General features: G+C 40.5%; 1 protein-coding gene and 1 pseudogene across 7 annotated transcripts in view; one reads left to right on the top strand and one right to left on the bottom strand.

The window, feature by feature from the left end:
• Positions 1-23,596, bottom strand: part of LOC131529976 (NACHT, LRR and PYD domains-containing protein 3-like) — a 540,773-nt pseudogene that overhangs the window by 89,851 nt on the left and 427,326 nt on the right.
• The window catches only part of LOC131529978 (NACHT, LRR and PYD domains-containing protein 12-like), a 256,130-nt gene continuing 239,904 nt past the window's right edge, over positions 7,371-23,596 (top strand). For 4 of the 7 annotated variants that reach the window (XM_058760026.1, XM_058760023.1, XM_058760017.1 and 1 more), the window contains exons 1-7: positions 7,371-7,433; positions 9,041-9,212; positions 9,287-9,391; positions 13,856-13,963; positions 14,060-14,120; positions 14,879-15,068; positions 15,241-17,002. In XM_058760026.1, coding sequence (XP_058616009.1) covers positions 9,154-9,212; positions 9,287-9,391; positions 13,856-13,963; positions 14,060-14,120; positions 14,879-15,068; positions 15,241-17,002 — 2,285 coding nt within the window. In that variant the 5' untranslated portion in view covers positions 7,371-7,433; positions 9,041-9,153. Of the gene's footprint in view, positions 7,434-7,649; positions 7,718-9,040; positions 9,213-9,286; positions 9,392-13,855; positions 13,964-14,059; positions 14,121-14,878; positions 15,069-15,240; positions 17,003-23,596 lie in introns of those variants that run through there. The other 3 variants (XM_058760020.1, XM_058760018.1, XM_058760021.1) reach the window with 3 other exon arrangements.

Below are 23,596 nucleotides of genomic sequence, written 5' to 3'. Positions count from 1 at the left end.
TTTGAATCATTTTTAACTTAAGACTGCTTCTCATAAGTTTATCTATTCAACCTACAGATTAGGTTGTTCTGATCCTGCAGAGGTGTTAGCATACACACATAGATATGATAAAGAAAAACATGCCCGGACATAGCACCTTTTTCAGACGCATATAGAAATATGGTCTTGGTGAATTCTTTAATTCTATGTTTCAGTTTTCATACAATCAAAACAGTGATGTCTTAGCTATCAACATTTAGCCTATAGATCAAACAAACATAAGGTGATAATACACATCCTTTGCTCAGCCATTTTTCTACAATCAGGAAGATCTCCAGACTGCCTGTTAGCTACAGGTCAGGAAGGAACACCATATACCATACAGATCAAACAAACATAAGGTGATAATACACATCCTTTGCTCAGCCATTTTTCTACAATCAGGAAGATCTCCAGACTGCCTGTTAGCTACAGGTCAGGAAGGAACACCATATACCATACAGATCAAACAAACATAAGGTGATAATACACATCCTTTGCTCAGCCATTTTTCTACAATCAGGAAGATCTCCAGACTGCCTGTTAGCTACAGGTCAGGAAGGAACACCATATACCATACAGATCAAACAAACATTGATCCTCTTAAGGTGTGAATATGCACCCTTTGCTCAGCTATTTTTCCACAGTCAGGAAGACCTCCAGACTGCCTGTTAGCTACAGGTCAGGAAGGAACACCATATACCATACAGATCAAACAAACATTGATCCTCTTAAGGTGTGAATATGCACCCTTTGCTCAGCTATTTTTCCACAGTCAGGAAGACCTCCAGACTGCCTGTTAGCTACAGGTCAGGAAGGAACACCATATACCATACAGATCAAACAAACATTGATCCTCTTAAGGTGTGAATATGCACCCTTTGCTCAGCTATTTTTCCACAGTCAGGAAGACCTCCAGACTGCCTGTTAGCTACAGGTCAGGAAGGAACACCATATACCATACAGATCAAACAAACATTGATCCTCTTAAGGTGTGAATATGCACCCTTTGCTCAGCTATTTTTCCACAGTCAGGAAGACCTCCAGACTGCCTGTTAGCTACAGGTCAGGAAGGAACACCATATACCATACAGATCAAACAAACATTGATCCTCTTAAGGTGTGAATATGCACCCCTTTGCTCAGCTATTTTTCCACAGTCAGGAAGACCTCCAGACTGCCTGTTAGCTACAGGTCAGGAAGGAACACCATATACCATACAGATCAAACAAACATAAGGTGATAATACACATCCTTTGCTCAGCCATTTTTCTACAATCAGGAAGATCTCCAGACTGCCTGTTAGCTACAGGTCAGGAAGGAACACCATATACCATACAGATCAAACAAACATTGATCCTCTTAAGGTGTGAATATGCACCCTTTGCTCAGCCATTTTTCTACAATCAGGAAGATCTCCAGACTGCCTGTTAGCTACAGGTCAGGAAGGAACACCATAAAAACGCCATGGTACAGGTGAAAGGTAAAAACATCACAAATCCAGTCATAAATCCATCAAATGTCAAATCTAACATCTGTTTTGATAATTGATTTACACACCCTACTGTCATGTCAGTCAGGGGTGACAGGATCCCGGTGACATGGCAGTCAGGGTGACAGAGGGGGTCATATAGCTACAAATCAGGTCATAAATCTGACCATGTACACATCTGCCTTATGACAACCTGTCAATCAACGTTGACAGGGGGTCATAAATCAGGTCATAAATCATGGCCATTGAAAACCATTGGCTTGTACCATACTCCTTTAAAAACTTGAATATTTCAGTTAGTATTCTTCCCTCACCTTTAACAGACCACCACACTATTCTCCTCTCTACTCCTTTATCCACAGGACACTCAAATACTAGTTTTAGAGCTTCTTATTGGAAAATGAACTCCTCTCTGCTTAAGCATGATGAATTGAAAAAAAAATTAATAAAATTCGGGTACTTTACTCGAAGTGCATGTTATTACTATTGGGCCAAAGCTTCATCTGACAAAAAAATTTGTTCCAACTGGGAGTTATTAAAATATGAAATAGGATTGTGTGTTAGGCATTTCAGCAGCAATTTGGCAAAACAGAGAAGATACGAAGAGGAAAAGGTAATCTCAAAGATCATAACACTTCAGAACAAAATTCAAGAAGACTTAGCAGATGCTGATTTAACAGAACTTGCAGAGCATCAATCTAAATTAGATAATATCTATAAGTACAAAGCTGAAGGCTCCTATATTCGTTCTAGGAGGAAATGGTTAGAACAAGGAGAGCAAAGCTATGCTTATTTTTTTAGAATGGAAAAACATAATTCTAGGAATCTTACTATTAATTCATTGCAAGTTAATGGTACTTTGACAGATAATCCTAAGGTAATTGCCTCTTTCTGTAGTAACTTCTGTTCAGAACTCTATAAGTCTAATTATTGTAAAGAATCTGCTTCTCTTTTCTTTCAATCTTTAAATACAATTTATCTAATATCTAGAGATGAGCAGTCTGCCTGTGATAAAAAATATTAATATTACTGATATAATTGATGGTATTGAAGGCCTTAAAAATAACAAGTCTCATACGGATGGCCTAACGGCTGAATTTTATAAATGCTTTGCGGAAGACTTGGCACCATTTCTGCTAGAGATGTTTTCGGATGGTATTCAGTCATAAAATCTGCCTCCAAGTTTAACACAAGGACTACTAACTCGAATACCTAAACCCAAAAAGGATACTTCTTTGACAGATAATTGGCGGCCTATCTGTCTGCTCATAAAATATTAGCCTGGATTCTAGCTAAAAGTCACTTAAGAGTGTTTTAAACTCTGTTATTGACGAGACTCAATCAGTATTCATGCCAAAAAGACACATAGCTAATAATATCCAATTTATAGATTTATTAGATTATTCTGAGTTAGTTAAAGATGACAGTTTTATTCTCTTTTTAGATTTTTACGAAGCGTTTGACCCTCTCAATCACAAATTTATCTTCTTATCTTTCAAAAAGTTTGGAATTGGTGATCCATTCCGTAAATTCGTAAGAACTCTCTACAATAACGCCAATTGCTCTATCAATCTTAAATGGGGTACCTCTCCTAGATTTCAATTGTCAAGAGGTGCTCGTCAGGGTTGCCCTGTCTCTCCTTATTTATTTCTTATAGCTGCACAACTTCTTTCCTCCTAGAGATCTACAAGGTATTACTATTGCCAATAAGCATATACTTATTAGTCAGCTAGCCGATGACACTACTTTGTTTCTTAAAGATAAATCACAAATTCCAGTCGCTATCGAACTCATTAAATGTTTTTCTGAAGTTTCCGGTTTAAAGCTAAATCTTGATAAATGTGAATTATTGGCTATTACAACTTGTTCTTCTCTTTCTCTTTACAGTATCCCAGTTAAATCACAGGTGACCTATCTTGGTGTGTCTATATGTAAGGATGATAAAACCAGATGCAGATTAAACTTTGACCCAGTTGTTGGAAAAGTTAAAAGGAAATTCAATTCATGGTTACAGAGAGATTTATCGTTAAAGGGATAGTTCACCCAAAAATGAAAATTTGATGTTTATCTGCTTACCCCCAGGGCATCCAAGATGTAGGTGACTTTGTTTCTTCAGTAGTAACTTCTGTTCAGAACTCTATAAGTCTAATTATTGTAAAGAATCTGCTTCTCTTTTCTTTCAATCTTTAAATACAATTTATCTAATATCTAGAGATGAGCAGTCTGCCTGTGATAAAAATATTAATATTACTGATATAATTGATGGTATTGAAGGCCTTAAAAATAACAAGTCTCATACGGATGGCCTAACGGCTGAATTTTATAAATGCTTTATGGAAGACTTGGCACCATTTCTGCTAGAGATGTTTTCGGATGGTATTCAGTCATAAAATCTGCCTCCAAGTTTAACACAAGGACTACTAACTCGAATACCTAAACCCAAAAGGATACTTCTTTGACAGATAATCCTAAGGTAATTGCCTCTTTCTGTAGTAACTTCTATTCAGAACTCTATAAGTCTAATTATTGTAAAGAATCTGCTTCTCTTTTCTTTCAATCTTTAAATACAATTTATCTAATATCTAGAGATGAGCAGTCTGCCTGTGATAAAAAATATTAATATTACTGATATAATTGATGGTATTGAAGGCCTTAAAAATAACAAGTCTCATACGGATGGCCTAACGGCTGAATTTTATAAATGCTTTGCGGAAGACTTGGCACCATTTCTGCTAGAGATGTTTTCGGATGGTATTCAGTCATAAAATCTGCCTCCAAGTTTAACACAAGGACTACTAACTCGAATACCTAAACCCAAAAAGGATACTTCTTTGACAGATAATTGGCGGCCTATCTGTCTGCTCATAAAATATTAGCCTGGATTCTAGCTAAAAGTCACTTAAGAGTGTTTTAAACTCTGTTATTGACGAGACTCAATCAGTATTCATGCCAAAAAGACACATAGCTAATAATATCCAATTTATAGATTTATTAGATTATTCTGAGTTATTTAAAGATGACAGTTTTATTCTCTTTTAGATTTTACGAAGCGTTTGACACACGCATTCACGCTTCTATTATTCAAATCCGTTAAAGGATTGTTAGGCTGCATTAATTAGATCAACCGAACCGAACACTCCCCATAACACACGATGTACTCGTTACATCGTCAGTTGAATGGCATCTACGCTAATATTTGTTTGTTTCTTTCCTAGTCTGTTTCTCAGTCCGTATCCGATCAGATGGTGGATCAGCACCAAGAGATGATGTCTACAGCCCTGATCGTCAGCGGAGACCAGGACACCCAGATGACCCCCAGAGATATATCCTAGATATATCAACCAAAATAACAAAATAACTAAAATATAATAAAATACCTAACTACATAATACTACTATTGTTAGAAATTGCAACAAAATTAAAATAGAAATATAAACTTTTGAACTGCGGGTTTCGTCTGGTCAGAGGAGAACTGGCCCCCCGACTGAGCCTGGTTTCTCCCAAGGTTTTTTTTTCTCCATTCTGTCACAGAGGGAGTTTTGGTTCCTTGCCGCTGTCGCCTCTGGCTTGCTCAGTTGGGGACACTTAATTTCTAGCGATTATCGCCGATTTGATTGCACAGCTACTATTTAAACTAAACTGAGCTAGACAATGACATCTCTGAATTCAATAATGAAATGCCTTTAACTGAAAATTGAGTGTTTAATCTTATCATTATACATTACTGACACTCTATCCTCCAATTTGATACTGTTAAGTGCTTTGACACAATCTGCATTGTAAAAGCGCTATATAAATAAAGGTGACTTGACTTGACTTGACCACTATGTCCAACTGCCCTGAGCGCGTGCACGGCATCCGGTGCGTGACGTCTGTATGGGCTCTGGCGTAGTTTATGCAAGCGCCAGAAGCGATCTGTCGCATGTATACGTCACTCATTGTTTACACAGTGCACAGAGATTGTGGAAGTGTTCCCTGCCACTGTGAAGATCTAAAGATATTTAGAAGTACAGGTCATCACAATCACAACGACAGATTGCTTCCGGCGAATATCAGAACAATTTTGAATATCTGATATTATCTGATAAACTTATTCATCTTTCTTGCAAAATTCTTTTTACACAAATGTAAGTTTCAAGGTGCTAAGCCCTACTTTCCTGTTTTCTGTAAGGACCTTAAATCTTACCTGGACACTCTTCTTACATCCAACAATTCCAAAGCCCTCAAAAAAAAGAATCTAAAAAAAAAAAAAGTTAGGATGCCAACCGCCAATAAGACACCAAAGAAGAAGTTTCCGGTGATGCATGTTTTGAATAAGAAACGCTTACCCTCACGGAGTGGATCGATAGTATTTTCAGCATTTAACAACTTTAATTATGCCCTGCTCATAGCACTAAACTATTATATCCTGCCAGAGAGGACTGCGACTGCAATGTATCGGCATTTGGACTACTGTGGTACTGATCTTTGACATTTCTGCAATAAATTTTGGATTACACATGTCTGTCTTTTACGATTCTCTTATAGACTAACTTCACACACTCTTTATTGGTTGATTTGTTCTTTATAAAAATAAAACATATGCAATACATTTTCTATTGCACAGTTACATGACCTGTGGATTTTAAGGCTGATTTTCTATTCAGTTTAATTGGCATATGTTAGTTTGTGTGTACATTACCAAAGCATTTCACAAAATGAATAATGGTGATTATAGTAATACACAATACAATAATATCAAATATTAATATTCTGTATTGGGTCTGGGCTATATAAGGTTCAGCTGTGGCTCAGATTTGGGGATTCTGGTTTACTCAAGGCTGAGAATTGGTACCAGTAATAAAACATGTTTTGGCCCAGTTCAGGGCCAGTTAAGGGTGATTACTGGCTGAGATTCGGGCCAGTTATGGCTCATGTGTGGCCCTTGTCTTTAATCCAGTTCTGGGCCACTTCAGGGTCGTCATTCTTTGTGGTACTTGGGCCGAGGGAAAAGTGATTGTGTGACCCGGAGCTGGGCCAGAAAAGATTTGCTATGTGGGGTTAGTAGCAGATGGAAATCTGTAAAGGGTAATCAGCAGTCTTTTTATTACACTTATATCCTGGTTTTATAGGTTTGATTTATATATATATATATATATATATATATGTTAGTGCTGGGCATAGATTAATCTAGATTAATCTCATCCAAAATAAAAGTTTTCGTTCATATAATATATCTGTGTGTACTGTGAATATTTATTATGTGTATATAAAGACACACACATACAGTATATATATATAGAAAATATTTACATGTATATATTTATATTAATATGATATATAAATATATTTAATATATAAACATAACACATTTTTCTTAAATATATACATACATGGGTGTGTATTCATATATACATAATATATGTGTGTGTATTGTGTATATTTATTATGTACACAAAAACTTTTATTTTGGATGAGATTAATCTAGATCTAGAATCTATGCCCAGCACTAATATATATATATATATATATATATATATATATATATATATATAAAATAAATAAATGAAGTTTTTAAACTCATAGCCAGATGATTATTGCTTTCTTTGCGTCTCACATTAATAAAGACAATAATTGCATTCTTGACACTTTTAAAATATTCCACTTGTATCCTGAAGAGGAGCAAGTGATGAGGAAGCTGACAGAGAGCTATTAGTTTGATATTTTACAGAGAGCTGCCTTTATATATTCAGTTAAACAACACTCAGAGTACACCTGTGAGGAAAATACATTCAGGGGTTATAACCTTAAATAATAAAGAATAAAGTTAAATATTAAGAGACTCAAACTCCTCCTTCTCAGGTGACACATGAAAGTTAAACTATAACAGCTGTTTCTGTTTTGTTAGACGAGGAAGTAAACTACATGAAGAGAGAAAAACACAGTGAGTATCACGATTTTACAATTATCTTTAATAGTCAAAATCGATCCTGACTGGTTTAAAGTGAAGTACAACAATAAGCAGTATCAGATATTTTGAAAGTAGTTTAAATAACATTAGGAGATAAAACACACAGTCTGTACATCGTCAGATTCCAGCTTTACTTTCATTTTAACACAGTGCTTGTCTGAATTTGTTTTGCAGTTTGTGAACAATTTGATTCTGTATGTATCCACCCGCTAGTCCAAACAACGGAATCCAGCGGCCTGGTCGAAGGTTTAATGCATGTTCGGTCTTTTACTTGCACCTCTGAATTTAGTTTCAATTTTAGTCTAACTCCGTGCTTGATCTGACTCCAATTTCAAGTGATCGTTAAATTTAGGCAATATTCTTAATTAAAAACTGATCACAGATATCGATTGTATATCAATTTAGGTATTTGATTATTCTGAAAATCCCATACTTTCAATTATTCGTTCATTAGGATTTCCAGGTATCACATAGGAATTACACTTCGGCTGATTTTTTTGTGAATCCACGGACACAAACTCGTCAGTTATAAACTTACTCAGAGGCTGCAGAGTGGTTATAATACCTTTACGTGAGCTGCGCCTGCATACTCATAACAAAAAGCGTATTTTTTCCTATAACCACAAGAGATACTCTGTGCCCCCCATGGTTCATCTACTAGTGCTTTGGTGTGATCTGTCCTGAGTGCAGATTTGAGGAAATACCACTACACATTAATCTACTTGAAAAATGATTTCAGAAGAGATCAGAATAAATCGAATATAACAATATATTATTAGTCAAGTAAACGTGTCATGCCAATTACATAATAAAATAATAAGAAGTCAATTCAAAAATAAGGAAATACATAATCATCAGTTGTTCAATGATTAATCTAAGAGTAAAAATGTATACCTGACTTCAAGAAGATACATAGAATGGAGCATATGAAATACACTCTACACTACGGGCTGATCTGGCTGCAGAATCGCGATGAGTGATTTGCAACTTTCCCTTAAATACTACCAGAACCAAAAGGGCCATAAACATTTATTCTCTGCCCCAAAACAGATTACATCCGTGTATGGGGGATGAGAAACCTCAGTAGAAGCTGTTCTCATGCACCAAATGGTCACACCTGTAGAGCAATGTTTATCAGATTTTGAAAGGAGACCACCCACAAAAGTGGTACAGAATTCACTCAAGTTTTCAATATTTCTCATAATATAGGTGACTAATGTGAAAATGAGACCAGTTTACCAACCGCACAGATACCTTTAAAATGATACCAATCATGAAAGGGTTAAGATATCATAAATTCAGTTTGTAAGTCTGGCAACTTGAGTTCTTGACATTTCTATGTCATGCCCAGGGGGGAAGGAGGGAGTCTAAGGATGGGTCAAGGGACAGATAAGCAAATGGTCTTTCTCCCAGATCTTCCTGTTAGATTAGAACGTTTATTGTTTTATTGCATGTCATGTGTGCTGCGAAAGTTCCTGAGTTTTGGCCTCATGAGTAATTAATCTCATAAAGGAAATAATTTCACTCCTTTCAATTCTGTGTAAATAATGTCAGGATGAAACTGTTTTTCATGTGTGCAGGTCATTACTGTGGACTGACTGTTGAGACAGAGCTGGATTTGAGAAAATTATTTCTGAGATGATTCATATCTCACTCTGTGGATCAACATCTGTATCTGCTTTTAGATGAAACCATGGCCTCCAGAATGAATCTCTCTGAAGAACATCACACACAGATAAAGACAGTCAAGAGGTGAGAAAAACCGTTTCACATGTTTGATGTTCAGAAACAATAAATGCATACTACAATAGCATTTTCATTAACAGCCAGATTCAGGGAGGTGAATCAGATTTACCTGAACACGTCGATGTGTCTGTGAGGAAAAATCGTTCAGATCTCTGCAGAGAGGAAGACTCTTCTGTTGAGTCCAGGTGAGATATTATGAGTGTCATATATACTGTAGGTGTAGTGCGTTACGGACATTGTCAGCAGAAATCTCTGTTGCTGCTGGATGTTTCTGTGTCTGTTTGTATCTATGTATTGGTCTATTTGATTCTATAATGCATGAATGATAAGGGCACATGGGGCAGATTCCTTTTATATATAGAAAAATAATACTTTAATATTTTAACTCTCAAGTCGCATCAGACTCCTCACAAAAAAAAAAAAAAATTGCTGGATTCACATAAAAAAATATGTAAATCGGTTGCACATTTTTATGTTATGTTCTCTCATCATAATTCATCTACTGATTACTTTAATTTACGTTTGTCAAATTAACGTGACTTTTGTATGTTGTTTTTTTGCATTTATGTCACGGTACCTCATGTTGATTTAACATTATTTTTGTTTAAATTAAAGCTTTATCCACTATATGCAGTGGTGATTCAATAAATTAAACAAAACTATGGTAAAACCTATGATAAAACCAGATAAAAATTAATAACAGATTAAAAAAGCTTTGGTCAACTATAAGCTGTTTTGGTCACACTTTATATTAGTGTAAAGTGTTTATATTATATTAGTGTAAAGGCTTTAACTACTATGTACTTACATAAAAAATAAGTACAATGTACTTATTGTATTCATATTGTATTACAAAACACTTTTGCTACTTTGAGGTGGGATATGGGTAAGATTAGGAACAGGTTTGGTGGTATGGGTAGGTTTAAGTGTGGGTTAAGGTGTAAGGGGTGGGTCAACAGTGTAATTATAAATGTAATTACAGAAATTAATTACAGATGTAACTACATATAGGTTTTTTTTTTTTAAATATAAGTACAATGTAAAAACATGTACACAATAAGTGTATTGTACCAAATAATTAATTTAAATGTAAGTACATAGTAGTTAAGGCCACCTAATATAAAGTGGGACCGCTGTTTTTTTAAAAATAAATAAAAGTGTCTTAGCAGCCTTAATATTGTACATTATTAAAAGCAGTAAGGCAATAAGCAAAAACATTTCTTGGAAAAAATTATGCGTTTTTTTTTTTTTTTCTCTACAGTACACAATCCACACCAATTACAAATATACAGAAACGCATGATATAATAATACTTCAGCCCCCCACCCCCAACCCAAAAAAAAAAAAACAAAAAAAAAAAAAAACACTTGCTTAACGTAATACATTGTTACATGATAAGAACAATGACAGCATAACTAAAAGAAAATTTAAAGAGAAAACTCTAAAAAAAAAAACCTTTTCTTTGAAAGTGTGCTGATTTTAAATCTCCGCCATTATAATCCTCAAATGAATACTTAAAGGGATAGTTCACCCAAAAATGAAAATTCTGATATTACTTACTCACCCTCAAGTTGCATCTGCTTCAACGTCTGATTAAAACGCTCGACCAGCCCATCGGTTTGACGATGGTAGACTGTGGTCCGCAGTTGCTTCACCTTCAGGAGGCGACAGAGGTCCGCCATCATCCGGGACATGAATGGGGTGCCCTGGTCGGTCAATATCTCCGTGGGGATGCCGACTCGACTGCATAGGAGGAACAGCTCCTGAGCGATAGCCTTGGACGTGGCTTTGCGTAGGGGAATGGCTTCTGGGTAGCGAGTGGCGTAGTCCACTATCACAAGGATGTGTTCGTGGACCCGGGCGGACTTCGGCAGCAGCCCGACCAGGTCCATCCCTATTCGCTTGAAGGGCATCTCGATGATGGGTAACGGGATCAACGGACTGGGGGGAGGGGTGCGCGGCGATGTCTGTTGGCACATCGGACAGGCTTGACAAAACTGTTTCACCTCAGCATCCAGACCTGTGGACCAGTGAAAACGGTCTCGGATCCGCTGGATGGTGTTTCGTGCCCCCAGGTGGCCGGCCATCGGATGCGAGTGTGCCAGCTCAATCACGGTTTCTTTCTTCGACCGTGGCACCACTAACAGCTTTTTTTCCTCCCCCCTCCACGGTGAGACACAGTAAAGCAGGAAATTCTGGACAACAAAGTGAGGAACTGGATGCGGCGGCGGCTGTGTCTCCTTTCCCTCGATCACCCTCACTTGTGTCCAGCAGTGTTTCAACCGTTTGTCCCCGAGTTGTTCCTTTGCGAAGGCCCCACCTCCCGTAACCTGTTGGAAAACATCATAGAAAAGGTTAGCGGTTTGTGAGAGGAACTCACCGTCTTTGGCGTTGTCTGACACTAGTAGGACGGGGTGCCGTCTGGGACCTCGGTTGAACTTTCAGTTTCGGCGGTTCCCAGCAGGGCTGACAGGCTGTGTGGCGGCGGTGAGCAGGCGGTCAAAGCCCGGCCAGTTTCTCTCGAGGAGCACGGGAACGGGCAGACCCTTCACGATCGAAATGGTGACGTGCCGAGCGGGGACCTGGTGAGTATCGCCATGCACACACGTGATGGGTAGGCGGGCTTTAGACCCCGCCCGAGGGGGAAATACTGTCGGCTGCACCAGGCTGACCGCGCTGCCCGAGTCCAGGAGCGCTTGGTAGGGCCGTCCATTCACCTTGACCTCCACTCGCGGCGCTTCCAATGGTGGTTAATGGTGGACGATGCAACCTGCCAGCCAGGCCCGGTGTGGTGAACGGGAAGGATTCGTGGGCATCGGCTCATCCTGGGGGCCGGCAACCGCCAGCCTGCTCACTGGCCGCGAGATGCCCTCCAGCGAGCGTCGCTCCTGGGGCACCCTTCGGGGAAACGGTGGCGCTCGCTCCCCAGCCTCACGACGTTGGGCTGCCTCCCTCAGCTCGATGGCCTCCACCTGATCTTCGACGGTGAGCGGGTTCCGCATGCCTGCCGCTTGCTGAAGCGAACGAGGAGGAGGAGACGATCCACGACGACGCATTCAGCTACTTGGGCGGCGCTGGGATCCCCGATGAGTAGCCAGTGACGTGAGAGGCAGGAGAGGTCGGTGGCTTGGGCACGGGCTGGCAACCGGGTATTATATTCCCAGTAGTGAAACATTTGAGCTGCCGCGATGGATGAGAGGCCCGCGCGGGACAGGATCTCTTTCCGAAGCTCTTCGTAGGAGTCATTCAGACCCGTCGGCATCGAGAAATAGGCCCGTTGCGGTTCCCCCGTCAACAACGGCGCCACCACGCGCGCCCATTCCTCCCGTGGCCAGTCCTCCTGAGTCGCAATAGACTCAAACATTTGTAGGTAGCTCTCCGTGTCGTCGTGGGCAGTCATCTTCGGTAAGAGCATTGTGGCCCGAACGCGGGGGTCTGGCAGCGGAACCCGCTGGGCGGCATCGGTACGGAGCGCGGCAATCTCGCGCTCTGTCTCTCCTTGTCGGGCGGCCATGTGTTCGACAATCTGCTGCTGTCTAATGCTCACCTCGGTGAGGTGTTTCAATAATTCCTCCATGGCTGGGGAGGAGCCGCCGCCTGCAAAAGGGGAGAGAGAAAGAAAAAGTGGGGAAAGAAAAGAAAAACTCAAATTAATAATCGTCCGTAGACACAGGGCTAACTCACAAAAAAAAGAAACGCTTGTCAGTGACTCTTCAGGAATCTGCCCGCATTCTCCACCAGTGTAACAGGCTGAAGAATCACACGACAAGAGGAGGTCAATAAAGGCCTCGAAGGGTGCGTTTATTGGTGAATGAAAGAGTGCCAACGTGTCTTGGTGCGGTGAAACGGTGCTCTGTGATCCGCCTTTGTCTTTAGTCCGAGTGTCCAGGTGCTGGATGTCCGTGCTGTGCTCAAGCGCCATGGCTGGCCGGTCACACACTGCTCTCTGGAAGTCAAACAGAGTAAGGGTTAGTGGAAAGTCTTCTGGAGACATGTCTCACCAGTGTGTGTGACTCGGCGGCTTTTGTGGCTGTCTTCTGATTAGTTTCAGCTGTGACTGGCCAGTCCGTGCAGATTGCGTGCAGGTGTTCCTCCTCTGTTTCCAGGGCGACGCTGATGAGTGCTCGGGACACGCGTCACACTACAACCAACGTTATATAACCTGTAAAAGTTGATGAAAACATATAATGCAATGCACTTGCCGCCTCAGATAACAGTCACAGCCATTCTAATGACAGGCAAAACACTCCATCTCCGTCATTCGCTGGTCAAAAACATTGTTAACTCCATTTGAGCTTGATCTTCATATAATGATAAGTGCAAGTGTCTGATACAATACCAACGCTCACTTCTTTTTTCCACCCCAGACAAAATGCAGATGGGCGCGAATCGGTTTCTGGGGCAGTGTTTCTGAAGAACACATAACTACTTTATTTAGCTTCAACATCACTAATTCTATACGATTGAACATCCTTACAGAATAAATACATGGTACATGATTAAAATATGTTTAGATGAGAAACATAAATTAATCATGTAGGAAATGATTGAAAGACATGAACATTTAAGGGAGGTTGAGACAGTAAAGATGTTTCTGTCAGATCAGTGAGAGATTTTTAGAAACAGTTTGTATTGCTGTTGGGTTTCAGTCTGTGTGAGAATGAATCTCCTGAACCCAGCTGTGTGTCCATGAAGAGTGACCGGTCAATGGGTCAACCGATTGATTTCAGCTCGGGAGATTCATCTGCTGATCTGAGGTGTTGTTCAGTTTAAGTATAAGTATTCATTTACTGATCTGTATTAAATACATTAATACAAATTTACAAAAATATTCAATATTTGTTTATCTACAGTCAAAAACATGAAGGACCAAAATCACATTCAGGAAAGAAGAACTTAGACTCCATTTTCAAGGTCAGTTTTGTGTGTGTGTGTGTGTGTGTGTGTGTTCTAACACAATAACCCTCTGGGTAAAAGTATTAATAAATGGGGAAATCTGTGAAATCCTCTCTGTAATAGTCACATTTACTTTACTACCCACGTCAGATAATTTGTAGGCCACTATAAAGCAGATCAATGATCACTAAAGTAGAGAAGCTGAATCCATATGAAACCTGACTGCTGCACAAAGATGAACATCAATCTAGCAAACAGCCAATCCAGTCAAACTCCCTCTTTTAACCTCAGTATCTGTAGACGCTGATGTTTGAGCAAACAGTGGAAGTTATTAACAGGTGTGATATAATTCAGTGATGTTTATTTATGCCTTTGACTAAACTACAAAAAAAGGTTACACTTTATTTGAATAGTCCACTTTAGACATTCTACTAACTATAAGTAACTTTGTAACTACGTGTCAACTACATGTCTACTAACTCTCAGTAGGGTAGATTTATGTTTAGTAGAATAAGTTGACACTTGCAAAGTTTCTCAAAGTCAGTATGTTATATGTTGTGGACCCATCAAAATAAAGTGTTAGAAGATATTAAGCAGACAGTCTACTAATACTCTAATGACTGCTAGTTGACATGTAGCTGCAAAGTTACTTACTGTTAGTAGAATGTCTAAAGTGGACTATCGAAATAAAGTGTTACCCCCACCCCAAAAAAAATCACTCTTGACCCTTGTATTTTATTTTTGTTATGCTGTCATTGTTCTTATTGTGATTTCAGGAGCTTGAGCACAAAATCATTTCTCAGTTGAAAACCTTTAAGAGACTACTGAGTCCAGATTACCCAGAATGCTCTGAAAGAGACCATCATGATGACGAGGGTCATAGAGTCAGAGAGGGGCTTCTGAAGATCACACTGTTGATCCTGAGGAAGATGAACCAGACAGACCTCGCTAACACACTACAGACCAGTAAGAGCTTTGATCAGCAGATTATAGCCTGTGTTTTTATTATGAATCTTCTGTCTTCAGTCACTAATGTTCCTGAATGTCATGATACAATCTAATATCTAACATATCAAACCCAAAAATAAATTTTTAAAATATTGCTCTGCCAATAACAACAGTTATATTCTTTGCTCAGAACTGATGCCTGTGTATCAACAAAAACTCAGATCCAGACTACAGGATAAATATCAGAGAATCAATGAAGGAATGTCCAATCATGGAGACTCAACACGTCTGAATGAGATCTACACAGAGCTCTACATCACAGAGGGAGGCAGTGGAGAGGTCAATAATGAACATGAGCTGAGACAGATTGAGATAGTGTCCAGGAGACCAGAGACACAGGAGACACCAATCAACTGCAACGACATATGTAAACCCTCACCTGGACAAGACAAACCCATCAGAACTGTGCTGACTAAAGGAGTCGCTGGAATTGGAAAAACAGTCTCTGTGCAGAAGTTCATTCTGGACTGGGCTGAAGGAAAAGCCAATCAGGATGTTCATTTCATATTTCCACTTCCTTTCAGGGAGCTGAATCTGATACAGAAAAATCTCAGTCTTGTGGATCTTATAAACCACCTTCACACAGAAACCAAAGAATTTAAATCAGCAGATTATGATGACTACAAAGTCATGTTCATATTTGATGGTCTGGATGAGTGTCGACTACGTCTAGATTTCCAAAACAATCGGAGCTTGTCTGATGTAACAGAATCAGCCTCAGTGGATGTGCTGCTGACCAACCTCATCAAGGGGAATCTACTTCCTTCTGCTCTCCTCTGGATCACCTCTCGACCAGCAGCAGCCAATCAGATCCCTCCTGAGTGTGTCCACCAGGTCACAGAGGTACGAGGATTCAACGACCCTCAGAAGGAGGAATATTTCAGGAAGAGAATAAATGATCAGAGTCTGGCTGATAGGATCGTCACACACATCCGATCATCAAGAAGTCTGTTCATCATGTGTCACATCCCAGTCTTCTGCTGGATTTCAGCCGCTGTTCTGGAGAGGATGATGGGTAAAGCAGAGCGTGCAGAGATTCCCAAGACTCTCACACAAATGTTCACACACTTCCTGATCTTTCAGACCAAACTGAAGACACAGAAGTATGATGGGAAATATGAAATCGATTCTGATCAGGCTAGAAGGACTATTCTGTCTCTAGGAAAACTGGCTTTTGAACAGCTGGAAAAAGGGAACCTGATCTTCTATGAGGAGGACCTGAAAGACAGCGGCATTGATGTCAGAGAAGTGTCCGTGTACTCAGGAGTTTGTACCCAGATCTTCAGAGAGGAGTTTGGACTGCAGCTGGGGAAGGTGTACAGCTTTGTTCATCTGAGTATTCAGGAGTTTCTTGCTGCTTTATTCAAGCTACTGTCCTTTTCTGAACAAAACACAGGACTGATGAATGAGTTCAGGTCACCAATGACCAGTTTACTGAAGGGAGAAGTGGACAAGGCCTTACAGAGTGAGAACGGACACTGGGACCTTTTCCTCCGGTTCCTTCTAGGTCTCTCACTAGAGTCTAATCAGACTCTCTTACAAGGCCTCCTGAGAAAGACAGTAAGCAGCTCTCAGATCAATCAGGAAACAGCTGAATACATCAAACAGAAGATCAGAGAGAATCGCTCTCCAGAGAAATCCATCAATCTGTTCCACTGTCTGAATGAACTGAATGATCGTTCACTGGAGCAGGAGGTACAAACATACCTGAGCAGAACAGATGACAGTCGTCTCTCTGGAGTCTCTCTGTCTGCTGCTCAGTGGTCGGCTCTGGTGTTTGTGCTGCTGAACTCAGAAGAAGAGCTGGATGAGTTTAAACTGAGTAAATATTATCCATCAGAAGAATGTCTCCTGAGGCTGCTGCCAGTGATCAAAGCATCTAGAAAGATTGAGTGAGTATTTTACAGTGTCTTTGTATTATTGACCTTATTGTATACGGTAGGCCTGTGTTTCTCTACACTGTTTCTGTATATTTTGAGGTCTTTCTCATTTGACACTTAGCTAACATCTTAGAGCGTTCTACTAATGACCTGAAGTGTTGAATCAAGTGTGTTTGATAAGAGAGATTCATCCAAACTGTGCAAAGTTGAGGTGCCTCCAGGAACAGGGCTGTGACTCTCTGATATTACAAATATTGGATTAGAATAAAAAAAAATGTTTCTTTGAGTTTGCGTGTGTGTGTGTGTGTGGCTGCGCAGAAGAAATAATGTGCCGCACACACGCAAAAATGAATTGGGAAAGGCATTTGATTGAATTCTAGAAAAAGCGAAAGAATTGCAATGCTCGGTCAAACCGCTATAGAGCTGCTGCCGCTATAGAGTTAGAACCGGTGAATGCGGTTTACAGGTTTCATAGAAAGAGAATGAGTCGCTGTAGAAACCGAATACTTCAATGTTTGCTGAATAAACAGCTCAAATCAAGAGCCAGCGCCACGTCCTCATGTATTAAAGAAGAGTGGCTTGACTAAGTGCTGGAAATAGCGGAGGATGGGCACAGAACGATAACAAAACTCAGAGACATTTACAGTCACACACAGCTGTATTGTGCAAACTGTTCATAGCGATGTTTAGATAACTAGATAAGAATTCGCATGTTCACGTTTTTTGAAAATACCCAGCAAGTGATTGCTACTAAATATAAATATTGTGATAAAATATGGAATTTTTAACAACTTAAGATAATTAAAATATAAAAATGAAAAATAAAATATTTTAAATAACTTTAAAAAAAGAGCATGTTATCATACTTAACATTAAAATATTCCGGATAAATGACTACATAAAAAAAGATTGACCCTTTTGTTGTTTACTTATTTTAACAAATAAAACAACCAACAGTGAACATAACCCTCATCCGTCCCTCGGGTCAAAACGACCCAAAACTGATTTTCAAAGATTTTTTAAAAATCAAGCGTTGATCGTTGATCTGAGACTTCAGGACATCGGTCGTACTTGCACCGGGAACACACAAAAAAATTGGAGTGGATTTGAAGATGTTAAGTGGGTGTAAAAAAAAAAGTAATAAAAGAGTCCCTTGTGGGTCAATTTGACCCGGTCAATAGGAATCAATGGAATGTCCGAAAAAAAAAAGAAGCTTTTTTTTGGGGGGGGGTTATCATATGTTAGGTCCCAGTGAGTGCTGGGCCTGTGTTTTTCTTGTTTTGGTTTGGTTTACAGGTGTTCTGGTGATTGTGTGTGTGTCTTTCCACCTGAGGCTCATTATGCAGAGCTATAAAGACTGCAGCGCTGAAGAGGATGGGGGGGAACGATGTGACCACGCTAGCTGGGCTTGTTGTTTGATCTTTTGTTTTGTTTATTCTGTTCGCATCCAGTTCAGACATAACTTTACAGTCCACGCTCATGCATTCTTCAGTACTGACTTACATTGACACTGACTACTGATTGTTTGAATACTTTATGTTTTTGTTAAATAAACTCTTTTCCTTTGCTATTTGCTGGTCCGTGTTGGCTCTCGTTCATGTTGCAATTTAGAGCCGGTTGTAACATATGGGGGCTCGTCTTTTTTTTTTTTTTTTTCCCGAGAGACACGCGGACTGGTAATTAGTAAAAGTGAATCAGGTGCGCGCGTGGTAAGAGGAGCGGTTCGTTCGTGTTTGGCTTCGGACTGGTAAGTCAATGTGGCTCATAATTAATTATTGGTTATGCTCCCCGGATAGGTTGTTATTGGTTTTTTATTTTTTTTTTAAGTGTTTTCCTGGGTTGAGTGCACGGCCGTGGTTGCAATTCTGGACCGATAGTTCAGCTTTGCGCCAGCGGTATTAGATGCTTCAAGAGGCTCGACTCTTGGGAAAGCACAGAAGAGTTAGGGTTGAGTTAGTTAGTTGGGGGTGTGGGATAGTTAGGGGGAGATTTGATTGTGAGCCAAGATTGCTTATCGTGTCTGATGTTAGGAAATGTAATATTGTTTGTCACTTTTGGGTTTAGTTGAGAATTAAGTTAAGTTTCTTAGATATGACTTCGTTAGAAGAATTTGTTAAGTCCCCGTCGGAAGAAAAATTTAATCTGTGTTCAAAGCAACAGTTATGGAGGATTGTAGAGAATTATAAATTGGTTGGGATCGATAAACGCTTGCGAAAAGATGAGTTGAGAGCGCTGATTAAAGGAAAGCTGATTGATTGTGGCGTGCTGACGGACGTGTCTGAAACGGTTGGGGTAGGGAAGTTTGATTTTTCAATGAATAATTTATCGTTTGAACAACGAAGAGAAATGTTGGAGTTGGGGCAGGCTCATGAAAAATAAATGTATAGGCAGGGGACGGAACGTGAGAGAGAACTCAGAGAGAAGGAAATTGAATTGGCAAAACTTAGGGCTGACGAGTTGGTAAAACAACGTGAAATTGAGTATGAAAAACTTAGAAATGAACAAAAATTGGAGTTAGATCGTCAAGCTAGGGATTATCAGTTACAGATAGAGCGATTGAAGCTTATGGCTGAGGGAAGACTGTCAGTAGACAGGGTAGAGAGCGTGATCATTCCGGGGATTTGGTGAGTAATTTGAGGTTACTACCAAAGTTTAACGAGAGGGATCCTGAAGTTTTTTTTTCGTTATTTGAGAGTGTGGCCGATGAACGAGGTTGGCCTAGCTCTGACCAGACGATTATGCTGCAGTATCTTTCAGGGGAAGATCGTAATGTTTATACAAAGGTAAAAGCGGCCGTTCTTAAAGCTTTTGAGTTAGTTCCAGAGGCATATCGATTACGTTTTCGGACTTGGAAGAAAATGACCGACAGACCCATGTTGAAGTTCTCTGTAAATTAACTACTCATTTTGACCGTTGGTGTGCTACTTCTAGTGTGCGTACATTTGAGGGACTGCGGGAATTAATTCTTACTGAACAGCTTAAAAGTATTATTCCAGATGATATTGCCACCTATATTAATGAGAACAAGCCTGACACTGCTGGAGAGGCTGCAGTGTTAGCTGATGATTTTGTGGTAACTCACAAGAAAAGGGTGGGTGATTATCGTTTGAATAGGGGTAGGTATTATCATGAGGATTGTTTGAGGCCGAATTTTTGGAAACCTGGCTTATTTAAAGCAGATAAAGTGCCAAATGCACCTCCAAGAGCTGTTCCTGATTCAGTCTGTCGTTATTGTTTTGAAGAAGGACATTGGAAAAAAGAATGCCCTGTTCTCAGAAATAAACAAGGGCGTTGTAAGGGTCCCATGAGGTTGCAGAATGTTTCCTCGCCGGTATTATTAACTGATTTTGTTCATTCTGAGTTTTGTCCTGATGAGAAACCGTTTCCTATTGTCTCACGAGACGAAGGTTTGCCTGGATTAAACCCAAGTTATGTTCCGTTCATGACAGGGGGGTTTGTTTCGTTGCCGGGGGGAGCTGAGAATGTGCCGGTGAGGATTTTGCGTGATACTGGTGCTTCAGAGTCCTTTATTTTGGGGTCTGCCTTGCCTTTTTCAACAGCGTCAAGTTAGGGAAAGAGTGTGTTGGTTCAGGGAATAGCACTTATGTGCATGTCTGTTCCGCTGCATAAAGTGGTATTGCAGTCTGAACTGGTGACTGGTGAGGTTATTATGGGTGTTCGGCCGTCATTACCAGTGGGGGGAGTAGATGTGATTCTGGGTAATAATTTGGCTGGGGAGCGTGTGTGGCCAGATGTGTCTCCATTGCCTATTGTTACTTTGCTGTCTACGGTCAGTCCGGTTGACGGTAATGCTGAGGAAATCTCAAGTGTGTTTCCATCGTGTGCTGTGACTCGGTCTAAAACAAAAGCAGCTAATGAGTTGGTCCAGGGAGGGGTTGAGGAGGCTCCTTGGCAGAAATCCTGTTATGTTTCTGGTCTTTCTCTTATTCCCACTTTTTCCCCTGCAGAGGTAATAGCTGCGCAGCAGGAGGATTCAACGTTGTCCCATCTATTCAGTGCTGTTTTGTCTCCAGATGAGGTGCAAAGTGCAGCAACTGGGTATTTTTTACAAGACGGGATGCTGTTACGGAAATGGATGTCCCAGAGTGAGATGTGTGGGGGTGAGTTGGTGGTACAGATTGTGATACCTACTAAGTTACGAGAGGTCGTGCTCGAAGTAGCGCATGGTCCCGTTGCTGGTCATTTGGGGGTTAAGAAAACTTATGACCGAATTTTGAGACATTTTTATTGGCCCTTGTTGAAGAAGGACATTTCTAAGTTTATCAAAACGTGTCACGTATGTCAGATGACGGGGAGACCAATCAGTCACTTAAACCAGCTCCCTTATGTCCCATACCGGGACAACCATTTGAACATCTTTTGATTGACTGTGTGGGTCCCTTGCCACCCTCAAAATCAGGGAGTAAGTTTTTGTTGACAGTTATGTGTCAAAATACCCGTTACCCCGCTGCTTTTCCATTGCGGAAAATTACCACTAAGGCCGTAGTTAAGGCCCTCGCACAATTTATTGCCATTTTTGGTATTCCGCGAATTATTCAGAGTGATCGAGGAACAAATTTTTCCTCCAAAATGTTTGCCGAAATATTGAAGCAACTGCGGGTGGGGCACCAGCAGTCAAGTGCTTATCATCCCCAAAGTCAAGGCGCGCTGGAGCGCTTTCACCAGACGCTGAAAACTTTGTTGTGCGCTTATTGCACTGAATTGAATCGGGACTGGGAGGAGGGTTTGCCTTGGCTTCTGTTGGCAGCAAGGGAAGTGACACAGTCTAGTTTAGGCTTTAGTCCTAATGAACTGGTTTTTGGGCATAAAATCCGTGGTCCTTTAGCCATTTTAGAAGAAAACCTCAGGGGAAAAGAACCTCCGATAAGTTTATTGGACTATGTGAACGGATTTAGGAGAAGATTGTTTTTGGCGGGTCAAGCTGCGCGGGAGAATTTGGAGAAAAAGCAGGAAAAAATGAAGCGACTATTTGATCATAATTCTGAAATGCGAGAGTTTTCTCAGGGCGATCAGGTCCTTGTGTTATTGCCTTTGCCTTCATCACCCTAAATTCTCAGGACCCTATACAGTTACTCGACGTGTGTCTGAGTTGAATTATCTTGTTTCCACGCCCAATCGGAAAAAGTCTGAGCAGTTGTGTCATGTTAATCTGTTAAAGCCGTATTTTTCTCGTGATGAGGCAGTTGCTAAAGGTGGGTCTGTACTAATAGTCTCAGAGGGGGAGGCAATTCCCCCTGGGGAGAAAGAGGAGGTTGCAGCTCCTGGCGATTGTGTGTTACAACCCAGACTGTTAAATTCAGAAATATTGCTTAATTTAGCAAATCTAATGAGTCATTTGTCAAATTCTCAGCAGCAGGAATTGATCAAATTAATACATGAATTTCCAGCTTTGTTTGGGGATATTCCATCCCGTACCCATCTCATTGAACATGAGATGTGGGTGACGCATCACCAATTCGTCAACGTTTTTATCGGGGGCCAATTGTGAGGCAGCAGGCGTTAGAGGCTGAGGTTCAATATTTATTGGACAATGGCTTGGCAAGACCATCTTGCTCTAGTTGGGCTTCTCCATGTTTACTTGTTAAGAAACCGGATAATTCTTATAGATTTTGTACAGATTACAGGAAGATAAATAAAATTACTAAACCTGATGCTTTTCCCCTTCCTCGGGTTGAGGATTGTGTGGATCAAGTAGGTACCGCTAAATTTGTCAGTAAATTCGATCTGTTGAAGGGATACTGGCAGGTGCCATTAACGTCTCGGGCGCAAGAAATCACTGCCTTTGTTACGTCTTCCGGATTATATTCTTACTCTGTAATGAGTTTCGGGTTAAGAAATGCACCGGCGACGTTCCAAAGATTAATGAACCGAGTGGTGTCAGGACTGTCGGGCTGTGCCGTTTATTTAGATGATGTAATCGTTTGTAGCGGTACTTGGGAGCAGCATTTGGAACGTGTTCATGCTCTGTTTTTTCGTCTAGCTGAGGCTCATCTGACTGTCAATTTAGCCAAATATGAGTTTGCGAAAGCCACGGTGGTTTATTTGGGAAGTGAGGTGGGACATGGTAGCGTGTGTCCGTTGCAAGAAAAAGTATGTGCTATTGAGCGGTTTCCTGTTCCATCTACGAAAAAAGAACTGATGCGTTTTCTGGGTATGGCTGGGTATTACCGGGGGTTTTGCCCAAATTTTTCGTCTGTTGTTGGTCCTTTGACTAATCTGTTAAAAGCTTCTGTTAAGTTTGGTTGGTCCTTGGGTTGCCAAAAGGCTTTTGAAAATGTAAAGCTGTTGCTTTCTTCGGCTCCAATTTTAGCAGCGCCACAATTTGATAAGTCGTTCACAATCCAGGTGGATGCGAGCCAGATCGGGGCAGGTGCAATTCTCCTTCAAACTGGGATGGATGGGCTTGATCACCCAGTTAGTTATTTTTCGCGCAAATTTAATTCTTACCAAGAAAATTACTCTGTTATTGAAAAGGAAGCGCTTGCTTTGATTTGGGCTCTTCAATATTTCGATGTGTATGTAGGGGGTGGGGCTCAAATTGTTGTTTATTCAGATCACAACCCCTTGACTTTTCTGCATTCGTTG

The sequence above is a fragment of the Onychostoma macrolepis genome, chromosome 22 (genome assembly GCF_012432095.1).
Source record: "Onychostoma macrolepis isolate SWU-2019 chromosome 22, ASM1243209v1, whole genome shotgun sequence".
Taxonomy (NCBI): Eukaryota; Metazoa; Chordata; class Actinopteri; order Cypriniformes; family Cyprinidae; genus Onychostoma; species Onychostoma macrolepis.
This window is presented reverse-complemented; position numbering and strand designations above follow the sequence as displayed.